The sequence below is a fragment of the Ochotona princeps genome, chromosome X, assembly GCF_030435755.1.
Source record: "Ochotona princeps isolate mOchPri1 chromosome X, mOchPri1.hap1, whole genome shotgun sequence".
NCBI lineage: Eukaryota > Metazoa > Chordata > Mammalia > Lagomorpha > Ochotonidae > Ochotona > Ochotona princeps.
The window spans coordinates 2,928,652-2,948,038 of record NC_080865.1 but is presented as its reverse complement, the minus strand read 5'-3'; the positions used below and the strand labels follow the sequence as shown (position 1 = coordinate 2,948,038).

At 40.8% G+C, this 19,387-nt stretch overlaps 1 protein-coding gene across 4 annotated transcripts in view; it reads right to left on the bottom strand.

Annotated features, from left to right (window-relative positions):
* Positions 1-19,387, bottom strand: part of CDKL5 (cyclin dependent kinase like 5) — a 205,190-nt gene that overhangs the window by 14,126 nt on the left and 171,677 nt on the right. For 3 of the 4 annotated variants that reach the window (XM_004597484.2, XM_058658517.1, XM_058658518.1), the window contains 3 exons: positions 16,501-16,600; positions 11,500-11,619; positions 8,488-8,885 (listed from right to left, as the gene is read on the bottom strand). In XM_004597484.2, the coding sequence (XP_004597541.1) occupies positions 8,499-8,885; positions 11,500-11,619; positions 16,501-16,600 (607 nt within the window). In that variant the 3' untranslated portion in view covers positions 8,488-8,498. Of the gene's footprint in view, positions 1-8,487; positions 8,886-11,006; positions 11,156-11,499; positions 11,620-16,500; positions 16,601-19,387 lie in introns of those variants that run through there. The other variant, XM_058658520.1, reaches the window with a different exon arrangement.

Sequence of the window (19,387 nt, the reverse complement as noted above, 5' to 3'; positions counted from 1 at the left end):
AACTTATTTTAACATGTTTACTTTTATTTTGAGAAATGCTAGAATGTGGTGTACACTTGAAGTGGTTTTTGTTTTTAGTCATGGTAAGACACATACAACATTTTGCAGATTTTAAAATAATGAGATGAAAGCTTATCAACAAAATAGTAGCATTAAGCCAACATTCAGAAAAAAAAATATCTGAGCCGATTCTGGTACTCACTACAGGAGGAGGTGACCTGGACAAAGCAAAGGTATTTCAAAATAGAGATACTGCTATGAATCCACTCTCAGAGCCTGTAAGATTGCACCCTTAAAACAGCCTTCAAACAGATGGTGACAGAGCCTCTCTTTGTCCACTTGGGTGCTCGCTGAGGCTAGCTGACAAACAGCTTGTAAGGACTGTTGCTTCCTCTGTGATCTCAAGCATAGCTGGACTCTCACTGACATCAAATAGAAGATATGCACCTGAATTGCTTAGTGACCACCCACTGAGTTTTCTGTACTTGGCCTTTAAGATTCAGTGACACTCCTTCCCAACTTCACTGGGATTGCCAACTGAGTCACAAACAGTAGCAATAAGGTATTATTAGCTACTATTTATTGAAGTTTTATAAAGTGTTTTGCAGGTCATCATCCCATTAAATCTTCACAACAACCCTATGAATTGGGTACTATGGACTATCTTCATTGCCTTAAGTCATACTAGATCTAAGGGGTGCAGTTAGGACACCACTCGGGTGATCTGACCCTAGATTTCATTGTTTCACCACCATTTCTGGACCTCCAGTGACTTATTGCAATGAGATATCCCACTCTCAAGTCAATTCAGTGTGACCACTACTACTTTCGTGACAGTCAATGAAATGACTTGGAGATGTAACAACCATGTCACTCAGTAGTGTTTAAAGGGATGATGGGCTTTATCGTGTACCTGTTCAGCTTTAAATCAACCTTGCAACTGAGTGACTTGGGGCAAATTTACATAAAGCAGGTGAGCCTGCCACCTCGTCTGTAAAATGGCGGTAATACACAGCATCCACTCCACTGGGTTGTTGTGAAAAAGCAAATGTAATAACAAAAGTACAACAGTTGGCACTGTTCCTGGCCACAGCAAATACTATCAATGCTTTCTACATTAAAAGTAATGTCTTCTACAATAAAAGTAAGCCCCAGACACCTTGATTTGGTCATGACCAAAGCGTAGCCAAAATCATAGCCATAAATGACGTTAAGTTGCTGTATCACTTAAGGAGGCACTCGAGTGAGGAATTGGTTGACACAGTGCTTTTAAGAATGCAAAGCACCATGTTTCATGTTCCAAACATTTTTGTAGAAAGATAAAGAAAACCGGAGAATACTTCACATGTAAGAGTCCATGTAACTTAAATTCCCCCCACTCCCACACTGACCATTTACTTAGTTGGTCTTCTCATCAATTTACTTCTCAAATAACAAAAGTAGGGGCCTAAAAGGGTTAGTAAGCCATACCTGTTCTTGTAAATAAAGTCCTATCTAAGCACAACCACACTTAAGTCACTCACATATTATCTATATTGCTTTTGCACAATAGCCAAGCCGAGGAAGGCCAACCAAGATCCTCTGGGTCAGAGACTCCCCCCACCCCTTATCATCTGTATCTGTACAGAGAAAATTTATAGTCCCTTCCCCAGAATAAGCAAATCTCAAATGAACTGTCCATCTTTGCTTTCTCCATAGCACCAGGCATGAGGCTGGCAACTCTTCCCACTCTCTTCCAACTACCAAAGGTGCACAGGCAACAGACAACATTCAAGTGCAAAAGAAACCAAAGTTTCCCAAATGCAGTAAGGGGGAAAAAGCTTTATAAATAGAAAAAAAAATACCAGCATCATTAAGTAACAGGATTTGCCTTGCATTACATTCATTTCTGTCCCTTAAACTAATTACAACTTCAAAGGCCCTTTACCCATCATTTGAATTCGAATATGTTCTCTTTTACAAAGGACTCAAATGAAGCAAAAGGACCATAGCGCTCAAGATTGGGACAGGCTTGGCAGTCACATCAGTCAGTGCAAAATCTGCATTTTATTAAAGACATTGGGGAAGATCCATTCAAAAATACATTGTGCTCAGTAAAAATGAATCATTTCATGCTGATAATGAAGGTTACCACGGAGTAGATATTTGTATCATATTTACAGCAACAATAGAAATTTTACAGAAGTTTAGAATGGAATACATGCCAGAAAAAACTTGATAAGATGTACCAACACATGATACAAAGAGTTATAGAAACACTTTACAAATGGTTCATAATTAGCTTGTGAGGAATTGAAGTATTCAACACTTTTAAATTCAGTTTGGATTCAAAAATTAAAAAGATTAACAACCACATCACATCCTTGCCACAGTAAAAAGTATGGAATTATGCTTTATATAATAGATTATAAAGTCTGTGCAATTAAGAATTTCACTGATTGTTTATCTACCACAAATTGGATGTTACATCACTCTGGCTTATCCCTAGTTCTGTTTTTCAGAATGAACAGGGCCACAATGTCACCCTGTCCTGCACCTTCCCCGACACCTCCTTTATTAAATGTACTAGAGATTGAAGAAGCTCTAATAGTCATTTAAGTATATACAGAGTAACTACCTGAATTTAACACAGCACAAAGCAATTCTTGGAGATAGGAATCTGGGGTAACTACTTCGTTTGGTTTGACTGTTACTGTTAATCGCTCCAAGTTTACAGTGAGAATTTACTTTCAATCACCGCATCACCCCTCTGGCCTAACTCCATCGGTGACCAAAGAGTAAACAAGGAGAGGGAAACAGACTGCCCACCGGAGTCAATCGTACATCTCTGGTGCAAACGGATTTTCTGCAAGCTTGGCTTTCCATTTTTGGAAAACCTAAGCCATGGTGGAGAACTTAGAAATTCTCCAGGAGGAAAAGCATCACTTGTTTTCATGAAACTCTCAGAGTCTGAACTGCAGCTTTTGACAATTCTGGCAATAAACACTTGAGTCCCACACAGGGACAAAAGTCAAGGCATCTACCTTTTCTATTCCTGGGTTTCTTCTGCTCTGACGTGAAGCAGAACACTAGGACAAGTTTGTCTATGCCTGAAATGAATCAGATCAGTCGTTTGGGAAAATAAAATCCCCAACCAAAGTCCTGAGGAAGTCCTTGCAGTCTGTTAACACAGAAGGGATGGAGCGACAGATAAGGCCTCTTTCTCCCTGACACTCTGCTTGGAAGAGTGGCAAACAAGGCAACTTCTAATCTGCATACAACACGGAGACCGATTTTCAGATTCCAAAAGAGGATCAGAGGGGGTTTAGAGAGCTTCACCTGGTGAGAAATGCAGGGCCTTAGAAGCGAAATCAGTCTCATGGCTGCCATTCTGCTGGCCCTACAAATTCAGTGTGTGGACAATTACATTTTTCTAGCAAAATATGAGACAAATGTCCCTTAAATGTTGGTGTAAACTGTTGGTGAATGAGCCTGCAAGGCAGGTGATGAGTATACTTAAGAGCCTACAGTAAATATACAGAAAGGAGAGTCAGTGGCCAGAGAGCAAGCAGAAAGGCCTGATGTCAATGAATTAACAAAGCACTATGGGAAGGGTAGACCCACGCAGTAAACATCTTGGTATATAGTACCTTCAATTAAAAAACCGAAAATCACAGGGGCAGCAGGCCGAGAGTTTCCTGGCCCCTTTACTTAGGGGCAGCCACACACTGAGGGACTTAACTTCCTCCCGTAGTTTCTTACAGCTTCCAAGACATAATTTTTGCATGCCCCAAGCCAGACCTGTTCTGTGTCTCACATGGTCAAGAAGCCAAAGGCAGAAATCACAAGCATTCACAAGGAATTGTTTTGTTCTTTTTGCTAATCTGACCACCGAGGTCTCTGGGAGGGCCTTCTTGAGGCAGTCTGGCCGCGGGCACTAGTGACAGACTGCTGCCTAACAGCTGTACTGTTTCTTCTGCAGCCTCTTCCAAGAGAGCCGGATTCTTTTGGAAACATAAACAAGTTTGCTCTGCCTACACACTTCATTGGCAATGAAGTGAAGGAGGAAAGGATCTTTTCACTATTTTCTGATGTGGCCCATGTCTATCACAGCATATTGTTGTGGATCTTAAGTCCTACGTGGAGTTCAACAGCCCTCTATCATTCAGGAAGCAATGAACTTCTAGACTTAAAAGCAATGCTCTCTGGAAACATGCTGTGTCCAGGAGAGACAATGCAGATTTACTGAGCTCTGGCAACAAATGCCAAGGAGCTGTGGCCCTTGCTGAAAGAGTCTGGTCCCCACCAGGAGCTAGGTGAACAGAAATGGACACATTCGTCTATACACCTGACAAGTAAGCCTCTGGCCTTTACAAATAAGTTGCACACTTACGAGTCATTCTCAATACATGGCTAGAATAAAATAAATGGCTTTTTTCCCCTTATTTACTCTAAAAACTAGTTAAGAAGTGGGGATCCTATGATATCAACTAACAGGTGCTGGGGGAAGGGAAAATGGGCTAGCATTTCCTAGTGTAGTCCACTAATTTTCAGATTAGGAACATGCTAAACTGGCTGACTCTACAACCACAACATATTTTATAATACACAGCATGACTACAGACTGACCAGTGTAGCTCTGGGTTTAGAATTAAAGCACAGGTGTATATGGTGAAATCTTAAAGCAGGTTCTAAAACAGATTTAACCAAAGCATACAGCACAAATACTTCTACAACAGCCACATCACAACCAGCAATAAAGTGGTTTTTTTTTTTTTGCTTCTAATCAGTCTGCCATATCCTAATATTTGTAAAGAGTTATTAAATGAATCGGATTTTAAAAAAAGATATTTTCCTTTGAGAGACACAGCTAAAAGCCATGGTTGCCTTAGAGCAGTTGGTAAAAACCAAGCCAATCTGCCAGGCTGTTGCTTGCTTCTAAATATAAGCCTCAAAGATCTATGAGAGCTTTTCTAAGGATGCCTTACCTAGAATTTAAATTCTTAAACATCTATAAAGTCACTCTGGTATCCTCCCAAACTATGTACCTTTTAGCAGGCCCAAGACAATGGAAACAAACAATAGGATGGATTCTAAGGAGTCAAGAATTGTGGCAGAATATTCTTTAAGAGAATGGGAAGTTGAATGAATCCTTACCTGTAGCCTGGAAAGAACAAGGTTTGGAGCCAAGTTCCTGCTGACTGGTGGGTCATGACAATGGGGGGTGGGGTTTCTCATTCTCAGCACCAGTGAGCTCCGGGCTACATTGCTCTTTGTTGGAGGGGGATGTGTTGTGTCTTGTAGGATGTTTAGCAGCATCCTTGGCTTTTACCTACTAGATGCCAGTGGCACACCACCACCCTCAAGTTATGACAACCAAATTGTGGCAGACATTGCAAAATGTACCCCAAGGGCCAGAATGTCCTGGGTTGAGAACCACTGCTATGGAAACAGCTTCCTTGGACGCCTTCACACAGAGCACATCCTTTTGGGCTTGGGTGCTGGAGAGAGGTTCAATTTCAGACTGAGACTGAACAAGGTTCATTTCAAGTTCCAGAGAGGAGAAACGAGGGCAGCAGGGAAGTAAAGCAGTAAAGAAGAATTTCTTCGCAAAAGGAGATCAGTGATGCTGCCATGAAATAAAGTATAAAGTAATTCATCATCCTTCCTTCAACTTTTTCAACCTTTGGGAAGAAGTGAGGGTGCACAATAGCAAATGGATGTCATAAATCCCCCTTCCTAAAGTAAATGTGCATTTTTGTACTATTAATCAAGTCTTCCCTACCATGGGGGTGATCTTGGTGAGGTCAGCAATTCATCAACCAGAGGGGAAAACAGTTACAGAGCTAAGGGAGGGCCCACCAGATCTGAGAGAGAGCTTGATCGACCCTTCTGCGAGCAGGAAGAGACTTACATGCTATAAATGCAGACTGTAGTTCACATACAGCTTGCTGAGAATCAATACGTCAGAAAGGACAAAAGCTGAGAAGAGGATAAAGAGCTATCTCAAAAACACTAGTTGCAAACATTATAGTTAATTTCTGGCTCAAATCTGGGAATGTGTGAAAAGTATGTATGGACTCATCAGGTTGACTTTGTTCTAGGTAGAAGGCAATTATTTTAGCCCTTCTTTGAAGAACCATCACGAATATAAATGTTCTGCAAACATCTGAGATCCCAGTGTTAGCAAGGATGACAACATGGGAAACCAGCCCTTAGGTGACAATGAGCCTCAATTGCCACAGTGTGGCAATGGGACTGTGCAGTTCCTAAGCACACAGCACAGTGAGAAGTCTTTCCAGAGACAAAATTGTATTTTCTGGTTTGCAAGGAGGGAATACAAGGTAGAGATCTAGTACGAAAAAGAACAAAATATACACCTTCTCAGAGTCATCAGCATCCAGGTCAAAACTGCCGAGGGTCCGCCTCACTTCTATAACCTAGCAGCTGCCTGGGAAAAGCCAGAATCCAGAGCTACCCAAACAGTACTGAACTGGCAAAAGAAACAAGATAGAAAAGAGCTAAATAGCATGCAGAACTATTGATTTGAATCAAATTGCTTCAATAGTACCCAGTTGAATTTTAGTTCTATTTCACTTATTAAAATTAAATAAAAGCACCTTAAAATGGCCTCTATAATCAATACATATCAGTATAGTATTTATATAAAAATGCAATATGCACACAATTTAAGCTTTGAAGAAACTAAGACCTTTTTCTTTATAATCTTAATCAGCAGAGCTATGCTTCTTGAAGTTTTGGGGAGAGTTAACAGTAAGTCAGCACATTTAAGTTACAGCTGACTTTTGATTCAGGGACTGACAGAATTCTGGAACAAGTAATAAATACTGACAAGTTACCTCTATGAGTGGTGGGAGGGAACTTTAAGAGTCTTATTGCTAAGAGACTAATTCTAAAAATCCGCTACCAATGACAGGTGATAGCATGGAGATGACTATTGTCAAGGAGGCCCAGAAACCCAGGGCTGTGTCACCCATGGGCCACAAGCCCCATCAGAATCTGAGCAGCTTGGGAACTGAGACAGATTGGATGGGTGAAAGACAGGTCCTGTTCAATGACAGAGGAGGAGAGGGAGACAGGGGCAAGTATGTAGGTACACGTGAAGAACGGACATTTCCAGGAAGAAATGGATATAGTAATTTTCTTTTACATTTGGAATTGCTTCAGGAGCCTTTTAAATACACTGGAAACAGCAATAACAAATAAAGCAGTTTGGAGCAGAAATGCCACATACCCTACCAGCCAAATGTCTCCAGGCCAGTGGACCAGACACAGGAGCACAGAGTGGTTTGTAAGATCTGTACCAGGTACCTGCACAACCTCACAACAAAGACTGGTCACTGGCCAATCTTTGGTCTATACTCTTGACTACTGCTAAGTGGAACAGAACGTTCTCTCTACAAAGACCCACAAATAAAGCCTCAGTCTACTGTCATGTATAAGTCACGACATCTCTGGACACAAACAAGAGCCAAATGTGTGAGGTTGGACATGAGGCCTGATGGAATCCTCACTGGCCTACCCGGCTGTCTTCCCCTGCAGATGTGGAAAGAGACGCTGCATTTCATCTGCTACCAAGGACCATGTCTAAAGGCTACTGCTGGGGCCTAAAAGATGGGCAAGGTTCATCTTGTTAGTCACATGTAGCCACAGTTCGACTCCCTTTATTAGAAGTATAATATTCACTTCATATCACAAATGTATAAAAATATGGCAGATAGTGTAACGATACTTTTCTTTAAAGGAATATATTTATAAAACAGACATTTACTATATATTTATATAGAGAATAAAATACTCCTGATGCAATATATAAATGTTATTGTTTAGTTTTGATAGAAACTACCGTAGCTGTCCCACTGCTTCACAATGTTCCAAACAGCTCAAAATAACTTTACATTATAACAGAAAAGGTATGATTATAACAGTACAATATTAATTAATTATAAATAAATGTTATAAATCCTATCAAATATGGAAGTTTAGAAAACAATTTAAGACATACAGTTTATCTGCTAACCCTTCAAAGGGATATTCTTGGATAACAATAAATCCTACACTTAGTCTAGGCAGAAAAAAAATAGGTGGTAAGGGCATCGGTCAACACTTTTTTTCCTTTGCAGTGCCAGGACGCATCCTGGCTTCCCCAACTTCCACAGAGATTGCACGACAGCGGGGACAAGGGGGAGCCACTGGGCAGAAATTTCTGCTTCCTCAATGGCACACTCGATCCATTCTCACACAAGACCTGTGGGGAGCAGTGCTTCCTCAGCAACTCCCGTGGCTCTAAGATCCCTGACTAGCATTTGCGACCGTGAGGAGCCAGACGGCCCCACACACACAATATTGCACACGCCTTCATAAAGCTGAAAACGCTGGTTCATTACCCAGCTCGTTCCCCAGCCCACCCCCACCCCACCCCTACCCTCTCAACTACCTTGTGGCCTCACCACTCCCAACCCCCTCCCCATCCCATCCTCCCCAACCTCCAGCACAAATTACAAGGCTGTTTCTTTTAAATCGTTCAGGTTTGGCATTCGGGAGCGATTTGTTCTGTTGTAAGGGTGCCCATTTGGCCCACTCTTGGCACCCAGCTGTTCAGAGTAAGAAGGTCCCTCTGTGGCACCTCTGGTCACAGCAGACACATGCCAACCAGGATCCATCTGACCCGGCAGTTGGAGAGTTGGCCTGCCCTTGGGTGTGGGCTCCTGTCGGATGTTGCTACTCCCACCAGAAGCCTGGCTCAGGGGATGAATCCGAATTTCTGAGAAAGAATTTTTGGCTTGTTGAGCTGTTAAGGGCTGGAAGCGGGGGTCTGAGGAAGCTGGGTGATTGGAGGCTGAAGAGAGATGTAACAGCTTGCGCAGTGATTTTAGTGGCTGGCTCTGAAAGAAAGGATGAGAACGTACGCAGGATTTAATTTAGAGTATACCACAACACTGGCAAGAAACGGAGCCTGGATCTGAGACGAATGGGTGGAACCAGGGAAGACAGCATGTCGGAGGAGAGGTTAGACCAGCTGTATCTGTTCTTTGGTTTTTTCCAACCAAATCAGAGTCCTTTTCTTTCACAAAAGCAGCAAGACACCTAGAGAAGACACCTAGGGCTGGCACGGTGCTGATCCAAACTTTAGGCTCCTTCTAATTGGCTTCATTCTATCTTTCTCACAGTATCTCACATTTCAACCAGCAGGCAGGAGGAACAGCTAGCAGGATATGTTTCCCCCTTTTTAGAAGACTTTCCCAAAGCTCCAAATAATGCTTCCAGTTAGATTTTATTGGCTAGAAGATAGGCATCTGAACATATCTAGCTGCAAGAGAAGCTGAAACAGATGGAATGTTTTGGATAGGTAGAAATGAACTCAGCTAAAAATTGTACAGCCTTTTTAAATTCTTGCTTCTCCAATTTTCCCTTTCCGCTGATATTACAAAATTTCAACATTCCCTGTTGCACTTGTAGTTTGTTAATTTTATTTCTGGGGGTAGGTGGTAGGTGGGAGGTAGGGGTGCCAACGTGTGGTTTGGGCATTAATAATACAAAGCACAGAGAAACAAGCAACGATCCTTCAGAACTTTAATGATAATGTATTCACAAAAGGCCTTCAATTCTTAATAGGGCCCATAGTGGTACTACCTGCCAGCATGTCTTTCCATTGTGGCTTTTGGCCAAAGGCCCCACAGCGGGCTGCACAGCAGAGGGCTGCTGGCTTCAGGCAGAAGGGCCAATGCCAGGTGGTTTGTGCCTCACTAGCCAACTATTCTTGGGCAACTCCTGAGCTTTCAGTTCCTCAGTGGTGAGAGGTGGTTCATTTTCTTCTCAGTCCTCTTCTTCTACCTCAGGGCGTGTAAAGATCACTACGAGAGGAGTCACTCAAGGCACCCGGCACTGCCACTTGGCTACAGCCCTTTCTTCCGAGCGTTATAGTGTAAGCAGCATGCATTTAAAGGCTTGGCAAGATCTGAAGGAAGTGTTGAAGATCTGAAAGAACACTTCCAAATTGAAGGAAGAGCGTTGAACCTCAAGGTGAATAGCTTGAGAACTGACCCACATAGAAATTGCTCCTAGGGAAGTAGCCTTCATTACTACTTCAAGCTTCCCAAGAAATCGCTGAGATCCCCGCAGGGGGTCCAATGGCACTCTGCATGTTCCAAAGCTTTTTCATTTTTTAAAATCGTTTTTGTTTCTTCCTGTTTGTTTGGTGTGCTACCACAATGAGACTCCTGGTGCCTTTTACAGTCCTGACCAAAGGCATGGACTAATGGAGTGATTGTGATAACGCATTCAGCTGGAAGATGAGGTTACTTTAAAAAGGAGCTTCTTGGATAAGGAAATTGATTCACAAAGGAGGTTCTATAAGCCCAAGTTCTTTTTCACTTTCTTTGTTTATTTTTGTTTTGTCTGAGTTGGGGCTACAGCATCAAGTCTGACTACAGCATCAGAGTCTGCCTTCCTGGCTTGGATACATGGTTTTCTATGTTCCCCTTGTTCCTCAGATTATATGAAAATACAGATGGCTGGGCAAAGAGAAGGGCCATTTGATGATTTCCTGTCAGCAGTTTTCAGAAACAGCTGATAGTAAATAGAAAATCTAAGAAAGGTGGACCCCATCTTCGCAATCACAGGCACCTATGGTAATTACAGGCACAAGTACTCTACAGACTGCAAAATTCAGGAGATGTCAGAAATCACAAAATATGGGCCTAACAGATTTTTAAGACACTGAATATGGTTTAAAACAAGGCAATTATGCTACTATGCTCCTATGTGATACTGAAAAAAAGAACCCACAGTATTAAAAACATTTCCAATCAAAATAGTTGAACAGATATAAACCTCAAGGTCTGAGAATTTTACTGATTCAAGTTACGCTTATTCCTTCATGTGGCAGCTAAATGCAACTCTTACAATATTGTCTAATATCTTACTCCTAATATTACTGCCTGCGTGTTTTCTATCCAAAATATTAGGGATTTCAGAAGCTAAAAGTTTCTTTCAATACAGCTTACCATATCTGTCTTTCATGGTCCAATTCGTTTGCTACCACCTTCACCACAAACTTCATCTTCCCACCATTTCTGCTGATCTCCCCAAACACTTTATGGCACGACTCACTTTTTATCAAGAGGTGCAGCTCCTCAGAAATCTTCTCTCTCTCCTGCAGTGTACAGTATTTGAGCGCTGGACTAGGTCTTCTCCTTCCCCTTACCCCACCCCTCACCAACTAAGCTAAGTGAAGCTTAATGGAAACTTGCTGGTTTGTTTTTGCTCCCAGGACAGGGGTCACAGAAGCAAGATTCATCCTGGCTCCCAGATGTGTTTGGCTAACAGTGAGTGCCCATTTAGGAGAGGTCTTGTTCTTGTAACATTGCTGTCAGCCCTAGTATCAGCCCCAGCCCTCCCTTTAGGACAGCCAGACCTCCACCATCCCATTACACAGCCTGCTGACAAAAAAAAAAGCCCCCAGAGTCAGAGTCTGAGAGAGGTACTGGGCCCACTCACTTGGGGCTGTAGATCTGAGATCTTCTCTGGACGCCACTCCTTGGGTCTGCCACTTGTAGTGCTAGCAGAGTGAATGGCTTTCTGTAACGTCAGAAGATCAGGACCATCTGAATTGGGCACCTAGAGGAAAACATGGATAGAGGTTTAAAAAGCATACCAAGAAGCCCAATGGAAGTCCAATCAAGATATGCAACCACACCCAAAAGACCCAAACCAAAAAAGCAAATCCAACCAAACCAAAACTCAAACAAAAAATAAAGTCTGGTAAAAAAGGAAACCAAAACTCTCCACATGTTCAGGATGCAGGAGATGCTAGTTCAAGTCTGCTGCCCTCTTAATAATTTTCCCTGCATGAGGAAAAATTGGCAGGTGTCATGCAGTTTCGCTAAAAACCTCAACCCTCAAAGCATTCCCATGCTGTTAGTTTTAGTTGCTGTAAGAGAGAGCAGTTAAATTGGGTGGTACCAGGAATTGCTGTTGTATCCTCATTCCATATTGCAGTTAGGTTATGAACCAGTTCAATAAAACAAAAATGTATTTTCCTCCTGGGAAAATGATCCAAACACCATATCTGGTGGTACCAAAGGGTGTAGTAGGATTGCAAGGAAAGCAAAGTACGGATGTATGGTTTGAATCATATTCCCAAATCTGGTAAATCCGGGTCTGGTGTTACATACTAGGAGAATGCTGGAAATTTGCGCCACAAATTCCAAATGAATGCAGTTGGTCCATTCACCTATTCTGGTGAAAAAAGGGAGGAATGGCAAATGACACGCAAAAGCCATGGCTTCACACTAAGTGGCCAGCAAAAGCCAGAGCCAGGCAAGGAAGGAGCAAGTCAACAACTAATAAGAGCTTTTTTGTTTGTTTGTTTAACGGAGCCTGCAAGCTGGTCAATTCAATTTGGTTTAAAAAAAAAAAAAAGAGCAAACTGCTAACCAAGTATTAAACTTTGTGAGCCAAATGCAAAGACATTTGTTAACTGTAAATGTTGATTAAATTTGTTACAGGAAATATGGGGTTTTATGAATGCTCTTTGCCAACAATTTAGATAATCAGACAATCCAAACTAGCCTTTGACTAGTTTGTTAACAGATTTTATGCTTCAACATCTTTTAAGTGATTCTGAAAGTCCATAATGTCTAAGGATTTAAATCTCAGTGAATTTATGGAACTGGCTCAGGTACTTAACTAGCATAAAGAGAATATGACCCCATGAAAATAAGACATGCTGTGTCATCAGTAAAACAAGTTTACTGGCGCAGTTTTCAGGGCTACCATATGAAAAAACGGGTACCATGGGTGGAGTGACTACAGGAAGCTTTTTCAAAGAAGAACTATGCTTTAAATGATTCTTTGAATTAAAAAGAGGGAAGAGGGATTTCTTGATGCTTGGATTCTCCCCGTTGGTGGAATCTGTCTGCAATATAAGATACAAATAAACTAATTGCAAAAAAAGGCTCTTATTGAAACTATTAGCTCTTGGAAGCCTTCACATGATCAAATATTAACAGTCAACAAAAACAGCTCTGTGTGGTATGCCTAAAAAAGGTTCTGCGTCATCTCTTACCTGGATGTAATGGTGTAAATGGTCATGGTCGCTACCTATAGCAGGGCCACCTGCGATCTGCACGCATGGCACAAAACACCTAAGAGTCTACTTAGTATCAGAAACAAGATGACTATAAAGAACTGTGTATAGGCAGCTATTGAAGAACTTGAATCTTCCTAATTACTACAGAGAACTTTAGCAATTAAAATAAAATCTACCAGGTAATTTGTCCATTGTGAAAAAAGAAAAAAAAGATATTGCAAACCCATTTAAGCTTGGTCAACTTTCAAACCAAAAAAACATCACTTGGAAGAGGTATAAATCTTGTGGGAGACCAACATTGAGTGAGAAGCCTTGTTCCACATTTTTAGATATATTTACCCAGTGGAAAATACCCTGCACAACTCAAAACACTGGTTTTGAAAGTCAAGAAACAGAAAGTTCAATCTTTAAACTGAAGTATCATTGCAAGTTGAGATACTAACAAGGATATAATTACCAAGTTGGCAAAGTCACCATATGCTCTGAGGGCTTATGTAACTCTGAGTATGCAGCTGAAGCCAGATTTCCTAAGGCAGCTTCCAAATCTGCTCCAGTCAAAGCAGGCACCTTTACAATATGGAATTATTTTGGGGCATGACTTTCCCTGCTTTGGATATTTCAATAGGCAGGGAACTAGAATGTGTACGAAGGTACTGAGCTCATCTATGGATTCTGCACAATGACATCTGAGTAAAATTCCCCATGATTTTCCTGTTCTGATGGTAAGAATCCCAGGAAGAAACCTAGCTGCCACTGCTCCAGAGTTCAGAAATGAGTTCCTGGAACCTCTCTACCATGGCAAGCCCACAGCACAGAGCTGGCAGGGGCTCGGCACTCAGGAGAACAGCACTAGATCTCCCACTGGACTTTGTGACTTCTGAAAGCTTAAAATTTGCTTGGATGCAAATTCCTGTCCTGGTAAAGCAAAGCAATTAACAACATTCAGGATCCACCTCCACTTTAAAATGTCATACTTCTCTTTGCTCAGTGGGTATCAGATTCCAATTTTTGTTTATTTTATGCAAAGGCTACAATGTCTTAAATCTTTCAAAGTTTGGACCTGGTGCAATAGCCTAGTGGCTAAATCCTTGCCTTGCATGTGCCAGGAGTCCATATGGTTTATGTCCCAGCTGCTCTACTTGCTATCCAGCTCCCGGCTTGTGGCCTGGGAAAGCACTAGAGGATGGCCCAAAGCCTTGGGACCCTGCACCCATGTGGGAGACCCAGAAGAAGCTCCTGGCTCCTGGCTTCAGATTGACTCAGCTCCAGCTGTTGCGGCCACTTGGGGAGTGAACCAGTAGACAGAAGATCTTTCTGTATCTCCTTCTCTCTGTAAATCTGGCTTTTCAATAAAAATAAATGTTAAAAAAAATCAATGTTTTTTTTTTAAATTTTGGCAAGTTCTAAAAAATGAAAATTAATTAAATTTAAAAGTTGGAAGAACACAGGTTGTTCTGAGCATTCTGCAAATCTGACTCTAGATCCCAAAGTTCTTCTATTTCTCTTTTAATGAAAGCAAAAAAAAGCAAAAGCACAAGCAATTTTGGGGGGTTAGAAGAATTAAGACATTATGGCCTGTTCATTTGCACATAAAAATGAAACTGATGAAAACTTAATAAAAAGATTAAGTGGAAATGATGTTATGGAACAGCATTTTCCCTATGTGTTCCAATCTCTAACATTTACATAGAACTGGAACCAAATCATGTACTCATATACTATACTCATGCCATGGTGAGTTGGTGGCTTTATGGTTAATGTTGGCTGAAGGTAGACAGACACCAAAACCTAAGCCTGTAACACAGAAACACTCTCAATTCCTTCACTCTTACTACTTTCTAACGCCTGACCACCTCACAATGGCTGTAGACCTGTGGTTTAGAACAAAATCCTTGAAATAAAAATAACAGTGGTCAGGAAGAAATGGAGAAATACATTCTAGTGCTTTGTATTATCAGTATCCTAAATATTTTAAGCTTTCCTAGATTGATTCATGTCTACAAATATTTGTTCATCAACTCTAAGCAACAAATGTAGTCATATTTAACTTAATGGCATTTTGATTTCACATTTTGTTTTAAGTGAGCTTCAGTTTTTTTTTTAAAGGACTATTTTAAGATTATGCAGCCATAAATTAAAGACTATAAAGGTTGTATAGTAACATATATATTATATATAAATAATACTGTTAAAAGCTAAAATACAAAATTGCATGAGAATCATTATTACTTAAACTCAAAGAACGTTTTTCCCCCCAAAGAGAAACCCATCTTCTTTCCACAAACACATGCATAGGCTAAAAGGTTAGAAGGAAATATACTCAAATCCCAATACTAGTTGTGATAGGATGTTAAGATTAAAAACAAATACTTTAAATTTTTCTATAATGAGCTGATATTTAATAATAGAATCTATAAATTCAGTAAACAAGAAATGAAAGAATTATCTTGAATGGTAATCTAGAAAGGTTAACATTGCTAGAACATGTGTAAGATAAAAATCCCCACTTTGGGTTATTCTAGACTTTGTCACTATCTTGCCCCTCATTGTTACTAACCACTCAGAATGTTAGTAAGGGGTCTCAGAAACAGAATCCAAAACAATTCATCTTACAGATGAAATCAATGAACTGCATCTGAACAGGCCATTTTGGTTACAGCTTTTTCTTCTTCAAATAAATTAGAGTAAATCACGTATGGAGTGAAACTAGAAACACACATGTAAAATGGCCAGCTCAACCTCGCCTCATCTGGAAGGTGTCAGAAAGCCAAGGAAGTGACCGTTAGCTCATGTCACTAGCAGCAGAGTCCTCGCCGGGGTGGTTCAGTGAAGGGAGGCACACGGTCTGCCCTGTGTTCAGGCAGAAGGCTCCCAAGGAACGAGGCCAAGAGCTTCTCCCAGTGCAGTCACAGGAGAGGCATGTTTTCCTACTAAAGCCAGACCTGAAATGTCTGACACAATCTTCTTTGTGACCATACAACCCTGAAAAACACTTGTCAGCACTGAAACTGACTAGCTAGGAACAGTGATTACTTATGCATTTCAAGATTTCAATGTAAACCAAGACCATTTCCCAACTTCTTATGTAACCTTAAGTCCCCACAGAAACAAATTCTGTATCTTCATAGGTTTTCATATGAGCATAAATCTACACAAAGAGTTTACTGAGAAGAGCGTAAAGTGTTCTCATCCAAATGAAATTTCTTCTATTCCTGGAAATTTTCTGCTGAATCTAGAAAAGACTGCAAGAGGAGCACAGTTGTACAGAACTTCAGAAAGAGACATATACAGCCTATGCATGTCAAATCTCAATAGGATTCACTTTGATTGTCATGTGTAGTGTGTTAGACCCCACAGAACAACATAGAACCACACCCATCACACACAGAACACAGTAAGGTACTTACTGCTTGAGATTTCTTCTTTTTCTTCTTCATTGACCTGAAAAAGCCTTGCTTCTCCTTCTCCTTGAGTTGCTCAGAATGACTAATGTTTTCAGGACTTTTCCTAAAGGAGAAGACATTTTGATCACATTGCTCTTTTCAATCACTTTCTTGCCATCGTGAGAAAGACCGGAAAGGCCCAACAGCAGGACCAGGGAGCCCCCAGGAGCCAACCACAGGTAAAGAGCCTCTAAAACAGCACAGGAGGGATGAATGTAATCAACCGTGCTTAATGATTATCCCTTGGTACTGGCTCACCCAAACTAGCAATTTGAGCATTATTGCAAATGATCTGTAACTGTGCTGCAGGACCATTTTCCCCTGCTGTTGAAAACCTCAGGACTCGGTATTCTGAAAAGTGCATGGCTTAAAGGATGCTTTTTCAGTAACCCTCCGAGGGAAAGAGAAGATAGTTTCCATACCTTCATTTTTCTATTTGCCCTCTTTGAAACCAGCCCCGTAAGATTATTACTAGTGGCCTGCCAAAATATTGAACCTAAAAATCAGTGCTGCTAGGGAAACATCATAACTACAAGTAAAAATGATCTGAACCTAGAAAACTCCTATTTATTATGCCTTTTATCTATTCATTAAAATGAAATTAAAAGTTTAGAAGTTGCAGACAGCCTGAATGATTTCACACAAGACACTCACGGAAAAAAAGAACAAACAACTTCAAAAGGAAAATACTGTCAGTGAGCTGAGTACTGCCAACACCACCAGACATCTTAATAAAAAAGAAGACATTAAAAGACAGGAAAAAGGACTGGGCTCTATCAAGCTGGGCACTTCCGCTGTTAAACGGAGACCTATATTATTTCATTTGACCTATATTTTAAAAAGCAACTCAGTTGCTGTTACTCCTGAGAAAAAAAAAGTGGAAAGCCATTTTCTCAAGTGAATGGATTTCTTTTATTCGCTATTTCCTAAAATCAAGTGGTCAAAAATGTTAAAAGTGATCCAATTCAGATTTATGGCTTCAGAAGATTTTAATAGTAATGAAGTTACTAGAATATCTAGGAAAATATGAATGAAGTGGCACCCTGCCTTTACTTGATTAAATATGTATAAAGGTAGAAAATATCTATACAAACTTTTTCAGACCCATATGATAGAAAATATTAAAAATACATCACATCTTTAAAGCATACTCATTGATATGAAGGAATATTCCAACCACAGTATTATTAGGTGAAAAGAGCCAAGATTCAGAATTTTCTGAATCTTGGGGATGAGGTCAAATTTATAAAACAAGGTACATATAAATACATACACAGGTACATACATGTATAGGTGTGTGTATGTGTACATTTTTTAAAAGGTGGAAAATAAAGTCTTAATAGCTGTAAGTTGGTAGGAAGGATTACTGATTCATGATTTTCTTTTAACTTTCAGTAACAAACATCTACTACAGATACAATAAAAAGGTTTTACAAATCACATCAAATCTATTTTGAAAACCGAAACAAAGGAAGGCTGGGAGAGGAGGAGAGATGAGGCAGAGAACAGAAACAGGAAGTCAAAGCCTTGACTAACTGAAGGAGCAATACTCATTTCTTGTTCTTGGGGGACCATCATGGAAGTAACAACATGCACTACAGGCCCAAGTGTTCCTGAAACTCATTATGACTTCCAACTTAAACATTACTGAGAAAGGAAGTACAAGTTTTACAATTCAACACAGTCAATAAAGTAACTAATGCTGGAACTCAGAACAACACACAATTTTAAAAGTCAGAACATTTCAAACAAACATGATGGAATGGGTGAGAATATCATGGCAAAAAGTTAAGAATTCTTCACACACCAGTATTCAACTGTTGGGAAAAACACTGCTGTGCCCATGATAGACCAGACCAAAGAATCTGGTCAAAGTTTCTTACAGCAGGTATTTTGGGGGCTAAGAAGATGAAAAACCTCTTGTATGGGACCTAAAGATGGACTGTAATAAATGAAGCATCAGGCCACAGCGTTCACTGCAGGTGCTAGGGACCACAGTAGAATTGTGGGGGTTCACTGGAACCACAAAAGCACAGTTCCTTAGGTGGAAAGGAGCCTCAGAGAGTATCTAGTACAACCAGTAATACTATCAACATTCTGTAATGTTCAGAAGTGGAAGACTGCTATATTAGGATCCAGCTAACACCCTTCCATAACGGCACTTGCCTAGGATAGGAAACACAATAGAATAGCACAATTAGCAAGTAAAATGTCAAAGGTGTGCTGAGGGTAAGAGGGCTTTCTGCCAGCCCAGCATATCTCTGAGGTGGTCATGTTGCTGTGAGAATGCTAATGTGGTACCACAGCAAGTGAAGCCTTGAGTCGCCAGTCCTTGGAGGTATGCTGGATTTTGTGTGGGAAGAGGAGAGTCCACTCAGAATGAAGCAGAGAATAAGATGAAAATGAGAGGGTGAGGAAAGAGAAGGAGCAGGAAAATCAGCTCAGTGTTTGCAATGTGGGTGATGTAGTACTGGATCCCCCCAAACACAGGGTTGATGGGCCTCTCAGATTGCTCTCTTCAGAGGCACTGAGCACACTAGAACCCTGGTAGGGCAAGAAGGAGTGGTAAGAAAATATTTTCAAGCTGCAACTGAGCATAAATGGAGGGGCTAAGATCCAGCAGGAAAAGATCATAGAGGCCAAAAGAAAAAAGGCAATGGATTACCCTTGAACAAGAGCAGTGAAGCTAGGAGTCAAGTGGGTATGGCTGCTTTGCAAAGGACAAAGGCAAGTGAGGTAGAGAGAGTAAAGCAAGGGAGACACACAAACAGAAAAACAAAGCGAGGGAGAAGCTACACAGAAATACTCATGCCCAGAGAATTAACAAAGAACTAGAATGGAGAAAGGTGTG